Source organism: Camelina sativa, chromosome 8, assembly GCF_000633955.1.
Source record: "Camelina sativa cultivar DH55 chromosome 8, Cs, whole genome shotgun sequence".
NCBI classification, from domain to species: Eukaryota; Viridiplantae; Streptophyta; class Magnoliopsida; order Brassicales; family Brassicaceae; genus Camelina; species Camelina sativa.
In genome coordinates, this window is record NC_025692.1 from 11,702,343 (window position 1) to 11,710,861 (window position 8,519).

At 38.8% G+C, this 8,519-nt stretch overlaps 1 protein-coding gene across 1 annotated transcript; it reads left to right on the forward strand.

Annotated features, from left to right (window-relative positions):
* LOC104706983 (agamous-like MADS-box protein AGL80) lies at positions 7,110 to 7,808 on the forward strand. Its single transcript, XM_010423225.1, has one exon. It carries the CDS (start codon positions 7,110 to 7,112, stop codon positions 7,806 to 7,808), a length of 699 nt encoding a protein of 232 aa, XP_010421527.1.

The following is an 8,519-nucleotide window of genomic DNA, read 5'->3' on the forward strand; positions in this document are numbered from 1 at the left end:
ATCATTAGTCTGCTCCCCAGTTGCCCCAAAGATGATCGACTTACCTTGATCAATACTCTTCCCTTGTTGATTCTGAGTATGAGGATCCTCTTTTTTCTTATCCTCCTCCGACGTATTATCCACTTTCCTCATCTCACCTGTTTCCATATTTACTTCCAAATTACCAAATTTGTTTGATACCGCAATAATGGTAGAATTTGTGTTCACCACCGTGTTCCGATTAGGAATACCAGTAGATCTCGCCCCACCAACCGCCGGGGTAACCTTCGAAGCTGTCAAAGCCAATCTCCTTCCCCATTTTACGACCTTCGTAAAACCATCACCAGCCGGAGATGCCTCCTTCTCAACACCAACTACAACTGTATTCGTTATCGGGACCTCCAAAACTTTCTCGACAACTTGTCAGGGGCAGCTATGACACAAAATACCTCGCACCATTCACCATAATTTTCCCCTTAAAGTGGCCGCCTTAGATCAACCTCAACACAAATCCTTGCAAACCGAGCTCTCTTAAAGTTTATCGTCGTGAGATCGAATTTCAGTGGCTTCCCCAACCCTTTAGCAATAGCTATCAAGATGGCCTTATGATAAAAACTTAACGGAAGATATGTTAAACGGACCCACACAGAAGTTGTAACAATCTCATCCATCAGCGGATCTAACTCTGACGACCAGGCCTCCATCATTAAATAACTGCCAAAGACCCTCCATGGACCCCCAGTCAGTGCTCTAAAATACTCTTCATCTTTTTCAAAACGAATCATATAAAACTGTCAAGGCAAGTCCATAACAAACATGTTACCACTTGGCTTCCACATCTCCCTTAGTTTATGACTCATGACTAGGAGCGACATATGGCGCCCTAACACCTTGACAATCATATATCTTCCACAAACCATTCATCGCCCTTAGAACCTCATCCCCTATTGTAACCACTAGTTCACCATCCACTCCATTCGGGAACTCTAACCGCACTCTCTCCGACACAAACTCATCATCCAGCAAATCTTACGGTCGAGGGACACCACCCCCATGTATACTAACGACCTTGCTTACCCACGTTTGCATCCCATCCGGTGGATCCCCCGATGGCCTCCCCTTGTCACCGATGTCCACCATAGTAGCATCCTCATCCCCTTCAAACAAAACCCTAGGGTTCCCCTCAGTCGCCGTCTAAGATATTCTTTTTACAATATTACCACCGCACAATATTTTTGTTTTGCCGAGAAATATTTGCTTCCACAATAGCATGAATACCAATAAAACGTTATGTTATTACTGTCGAGTGCGTAAACAAATTTTATGTGCCCGCCTCTGGAAAAAAAATCAATAAAAAATGGATTAATAATGTTTTGGTTCTTAATTTAGGCAAAATAAATCTCACTTTTCACTCTCTCACGAAGCAATTGGTACAGCTGGAAATCTCAATTTCTCTCTCGAAATATCACTTTCCCTCACCAAAATCTCATTCTCGCGTTCAAGTTCACACTTTTTGTAACTCGCCGACTGCCACCTCTTAGTGGATCCCATGTCCAGTTCCAGTCCATGGGCCCACTTTCCTTAATGGGCCTCACGTCCTCTCACTAGCCTCGTGAACCCATCCGTATTTGACGGTCGGTTTGCTACGTCCGGGAGGCTTTAAATACTTGTTAACATCCCTATAAATCACCGCATGATTTTTCCCTGTGTTTTGTCCTCACTCGCACAGTTCCGACAGTCACTTCCCGGAAGGTCACCCATCCTGATACTACTCCAGCATAAGCAAGCTTAACTGTGGAGTTCTCGCTGGACCCTTGACCGAAAGATAAGTGCACTTTAGTGACATAGGTGGCCAAATCAATTCTTTTAAACCTTTCCGCAAGTCTTGGTAACTGGGGTGTCACACCTCTTAACTCAACACTCGTCTGGGTTCGGCTCTGGTACCACTTGTAGCTCCTTAACTGCCACCTTTCTTAATGGACTCCACGTCCTTTCTAACGTGAGCACACCTTTATCCTTTCAGGAGGCTTTAAAGACTTTTTTATCGATCCTACAAATCACACATGATTTTTTCATGTATTATGTCCTCACTACACTATTCCGATAATCACTTTCCTGAAGGTCATCTATCTTTAAACTACTCCAGCATAAACACACTTAATATTGTAGTTCTCTCGGGATTGTTGACTACAAAAATAACTGCACTTTGGTGACATAGATGACTAAATTAATTCTTTTAATAATCTCTGCATGTACAACCATATATTCTTAAACCGGGGTGTTACACTTCCTGTCTGAAACAACCAGACCCGTTTAAAATATATATATATATATATATATATATATATATATATATATAATTAAGCATCTCATACTACTTAATTAAACTAACCAAACCACAATTCTACAATAAACCAATATGCACAGCGGAAACATACCAACAATACAAAACCAACATATCATTAATACCATAACATTCCTAACTATTCTAACCAGTAACCTAGCATAACTCTATCCAAGGTTCCAGATCAATATCATAACCAACAACACACAAACAAGACCCTAGATCATCCTCCTACTCTTCGCCATGATTCCACATCATATACATTCACACCACAAAAAACAATTGAGGTAGGTAAGTATTATCACAAATACTTAGTGAGGCAATCCTCCCATCTACTAGGCTATACACACAAGCAACTGAGAAACCAATGTTTAACGAACAGCAAACAAACACAAACAAACCAGAAAAATCAGTATCAGCAGTCTCCTGAAAAGGTTGGTATCGACCGACACCCCTATGGTGTCGACTGACACTCCTCCCTGGTGTCGACCGACACCGACTCCGCAGACACGATCTGCTCAAAGCCGAAACTCGCAGAACCGCTTCCCAAATCCTCCAAATTGTCTGAAACTCACCACAAACTCCTGTAAACTCATGGAAACCAACAACCAACCACAAGAACACAAGAAAACAACACAAACAGCCACAAAACAAGCAAAACAAAGGATTTTTAGGCTTAGATCAGCCATGGTCATGCACTCACCTCTTTTGTAGAAAGTTTCAGACCCAACACCAACAAATCCAACCCTTAGAAGCCTTCTCCTTTGTTCCTAGCACAAGATCTCCACTCCACAGGGACAGATCTCACCAAAACAGCTTAGAATCTCTCCAAAGAGCCTCCAACTCTCCAGAACACTCTCTCTTCTCTCTTTTCTCTCCAACTTTTCTTTGTAGCGGCTAAAAGTGTTATCCCCGAAACTCTCAGGTCGATTTTGCACTTATAAACTTCGGTTTGGGATCCCACTTAAACCAAACCGTGCCAAAACGACAATTAAAACAATTTCGTCGAATCAGAAACTGTTGGTGTCGATTGACACCCATCCCAAAAACCCATTAATTGGTTCGCGGATGTTACAATTCTCCCCCTTTAACAAAAGATTCATCCTCGAATCTGCAAAACACAACTGGGCCAAACCATCCTGACCCCACTGGTCATTCCATCCCGACTCCACCGGTCAACACCATCCCGACCCCACCGGTCAGTATCATTCTAACCCCACCGATCCACAGCATCCTGACCGCAGTGGTCGGCACAATCCTGACCCCACTGGTCCACACAATCCTGACCCCACCGGTTAAACAAAGTCCTAACCCCACTGGTCAACACAATCCTGACCCCACCGGTCAAACAAAGTCCTGACCCCACTGGTCAACACTAAACTCGGGATTGAACCACCATCAACCCCGACATCCACATTCGGTCACTATGCTTATTCACACGTCCTAGATATTATTTTCTCCCAACTCATCCACTCTCAGGTGAAAACCTTTGAGTTATACCGATCTCACTCTCAGACCACCGTCCTCGAGCCATACCGTCTCACTCTTAGGTCGTCACCCTCAAGATCTCGGTACCAGGGGAACCACCATCTTCTCCGGGGAACCACCATCCCCTCCGGAGAACCACCATCTCCCAGGAGAACCACCATCTCCTCTGCCGCTCTCAGGGCCTACCACCCCTCAAGCTATCGGTATACAGGGGAACCACCATCCCCTTAAGAGAACCACCATCTCCTTATGAGTTATTCAGGACCCACCGTCCCTAGAGCAAACAAGTCTTGACGTCTCCAAGCACTTTCCGACTAGAATCACCTCCCGTGGTCCGCATAAATCATCGCAATGTCATACTAACCACCATATACTCCTTCCCGATTACCACCATGACCACCACCAGGTCACACAGGAAACATCCCCACACCTCAAGATAGTTTCCATACACTTTCCAAAAATAGCAAAGCTCTAACTCCCATAATTCTTTCCATTTTTAGAAACTTTCTATTTATGGAAACTTTCCATTTATAGAATTCCCGAGCTATTTCCTTTTCCACATGACACACGAGTCAAAAAAAATCTATCGCCAATATGCACAGAGGAAACATACCAACAATACAAAACCAACATATGATTAATACCATAACATTCCTAACCATTCTAACCAGCAATCTAGCATCTTTATCCAAGGTTCCAACATCAATATCATAACCAACAACTCACAAACGAGACCCTAGATCATCTTTCTCCTCATCGCCATGATTATCACAAATACTTAGTGAGGCAATCCTCCCATCTACTGGGCTATATACACAAGCAACTGAGAAACCAATGTTTAACAAACAGCAAACAAACACAAACAAACCAAGAAACCCAGTATCAGCCTTCTGCTGAAAAGGTTGGTGTCGACCGACACCCCTATGGTGTCGACTAACACTCCTCCCTGGTGTCGACCGACACCTACTTGGCGTCGATCGACAACGACTCCGCAGACATGGTCTGCTCGAAGCCGAAAGTCGCAGAAACGCTTCCCAAATCCTCCAAATCGTCCGAAACTCACCACAAATTCATGTAAACTCATGGAAACCAACAACCAACCACAAGAACACAAAAAAACAACACAAACAGCCACAAAACAAGCAAAACAAAGGATTCTCAGGCTTAGATCAGCCATGGTCATGCACTCACCTCTTTTGTAGAAAGTTTCTGACCCAACACCAATGAATCCAACCCTTAGAAGCCTTCTCCTTTGTTCCTAGCACAAGATCTCCACTCCACAGGGACAGATCTCACCAAAACAGCTTAGAATCTCTCCAAAAAGCCTCCATCTCTCAAGAATACTCTCTCCTCTCTCTTTTCTCTGTAGCGGCTAAAAGTGTTATCCCCGAAACCCTCAGGTCGATTTCGCACTTATAAACCTCATTTTGGGATCCCACTTAAACCAAACCGTGCCAAAACGACAATTCAAACGATTTTGGGATCGCTTATTTTGTCGAACCAGACACGACCAAGACTCCAGCATCAGCCAAACCATGCCCTAAACATCAAAATAACAAGCACACAAGAGTAAATTCAACCACACAATCACATAAAGAGAGTTCTGATCGCTTATATTAGTTATGGTAGTGCACTCACCTCTAAAACACAAAGTGTCTAACAAAGACAACGGCACATACAGCCACATCAGCCCCTTAACCTTCACCACACTCAGATCTCTTTCTCCACAAATCTCTCAAGAACAGGCACATAAAACTCTCTTTTCGATCATATAACTCTCAAGAAACTTTTTCTCTTCTCTTTCACAAAGGAGGAAGAAAAAAATGCTCCAAAAACCCTAAATTGTTGAGACTCCCCTCTTAACCAAGTCCTAAGGTTTTCTTTCAACCATACCAAACCGGAAAAACATAAAACAAACTATAACCCAAATCAGCTTATGGTGGCAAGCGATATCACCTACCACCTATAGTATCGATTGACATCCCCAACCAAAAACCAGTTCGCGGACGCTATCACTTTTAATATCTTTGATTTTTATTTGAACAAATAAGCAACAAAAACACAAGCGAATATTATTGACACCAAAATAGAAACCCATAGTAAAAATGTAATACAAGCACTCGACCTAGTTAAATTTTTATTACAAAATCATATAATTTATTACTGCAAACATAAAGAAAAACTTAAGAAATCAGGTAAACATTTTAAAATATATAACCAGACTATATAAAATTTGTTTTAGACCTCATGCATTCTAGGACTGCCAAGTGTACGAACCTTAAACCTACTATTGTGTAATTTGTTCTATAGATTGACGCAAGTATTTATTGTCATATTGGATTGTGATAAATTTTTCCAAGTCTAAAATACAAAAGGTTGAATTTGTGGGTAAATCTTATTTTTTATAATAGATTTCTAAACAATATTTAATGCTCTTGTTTGGAATATTTACATACTATTATTTATTGGCATATTGGAAATTTAAAGTTTTGGAAAGATTTCCAAGTCTAAATAGAAAAGGTTGAATTGGTGGGAAAATCTTATTATTTTAAATGGATTTATATTTTCTAAATACTAATTAATTTTTCCTCTAAAGATTTACATAAGTATTTATTGTCACATAGAATTTTATTGGATTTCTAAATATTAGTTTATATCAATAGGTTGAATTTTAAAATCATTATGAATTATCAAGTTTTTATAAATCTCATATACATTTCCAGATTAATTAACATATACAAAAAATACCCTCTTAAGATGATTTAATTTTTAATTTATTTTTGAACAACTTTTGAAATATATTTAAAGATATGTAAGGTATTTGCGTGTAGGTAACTATTAGTAGTGAAATTAACCCCAAAATAATATATTCCCTCTGTTTGATTGGATTTTTAAGGCACCCAATTAAGAATAATGATGGTCACGGATAAGAAAAAACTTATTAAAATTAGCCCTATTACGCATGTTAGTACTCAAACTTTTGCATATCATGGAAAATTAATAGTTGATAAAGTGGGTAGTAATAACTATATTTTAACTGGAAAAAAAAAACCTATTTAGACTCCTTGATAGCAAAATAGAAAAGAAAAAAAATTAAAATAATATAAATAAAAGTAAAAAAAAAAATAGCAATAATTGAATAGTAAATTTACTTCTATAGATGTGTATATGTTTGAATTGTGATAAAATTTCTTTTTTTTTTAATTGTGATAAAATTTCCTTAACTCAAACAATCAGATTATAAAGAGCACCAGTCCCTTCAAAAATTATAACAAATATCAAAATAATAATAATAATAATGACGAGAAAGAAAGTGAAAATGGCTTTTATTGAAAATGAGACAGCAAGAAAATCAACTTTCAAGAAAAGAAAAAGAGGTATTCTGAAGAAAGCTCATGAGTTGGCAACTCTATGTGACGTCCCCATCTGTGTTATCGTCAACAGTGCGTACGAGTCGAACCCGGAGGTGTGGCCATCGAGAGAGGCGGCTGACAAGGTTGTGTCCCAATGGAGGATGATGTCGGTGATGGACCAGACCAAGAAGATGGTGAACCAAGAGTCCTTTCTCCAACAAAGGATCACCAAAGCCACCGAGTCTTGGAGGAAGGCGCGGAGAGAGAACAAAGAGCTGGAGATGAAAAACATCATGTTTGATTGTCTTAGTGGCAAAACTTTGGTTTCTCGTCTCCCGAAAAGTGATCTTCGAGATTTCGGTTCTGTCATTGAACAACATCTCAAAGATGTTAATCGTAGGATGGAGATTCTAAAGAGGAATGATGATGAATCATCTTCGTCCCTTGTTCCTATTGATGCCGCTACGACATCAAGTGCCATGCCTATGATTGAGATGGGTTCTTCATCATCAAGTGTCATGCCTATGATTGAGATGGGTTCTTCATCTGTTGGATTTCATGAAAAGATTCTAGATCAAATTCAGAATACTTTGAATATGAAGAACACCAATAAGGATTTGGATCTGAATAAGAAACAGTGGTGATCAGAATTTGATCATATCTTAAGTTTTTCGTTATTTAAATTTACAATAAACTTTTATATTTCAGTTCTCTTTGCTTTAGTTACATGTTTGGGTTGGTCTTGACATGTTGTTGTATTTTGTCATGAATGAAATTTCATTTTCTCTAGTTAATGAATGTTTTGCCCTTGATGTTATCTTCCTATCGAAGCTATATGTATTAAACTTTACCCATAAAAACGATCGAAGTTGGATAAACTCTTACATCAAATAAGTTCTTAAAACATGTTTATCAGTAAATCTAACAATCAAGAGCTAGATTTATGAGAGACAATTTTATTAATCCCCAACTTTTGGTTGTTTTCTTCAATGTTTCATTAATTTAATTAAGGAAATATAATCTTCAAAACTATAAAATAATTTAAAAATAGTCAATATCTTGGGGTTGAACATGATTTTGTTGAACCAGAGAAAATTAAAGTCAAATTTAAATCTTTCTTTAAAGGTTTACTAACACTAAAACTAGTTTGGCTAAATTAACATAGATAGGAACTAATCTCACCAAAAAACAAAGATATACAAATTCTCTTGGCAATATAAAAAGTAAGATGGACCAAAACACGTAAACCGAGATTTTTACAATTTTTTACTATGTTTTTCATTAAAAATGTTTTTTTTTTACTAAATTAACGTAAATAGGAACTAATCTTGCCAAAAAAACCAAGAAATTACATA

What these genes read in the sequence shown, in the direction of transcription:
- LOC104706983 (XM_010423225.1), top strand. Translation starts at nt 7,110, where the DNA reads ATGACGAGAAAGAAAGTGAAAATGGCTTTTATTGAAAATGAGACAGCA.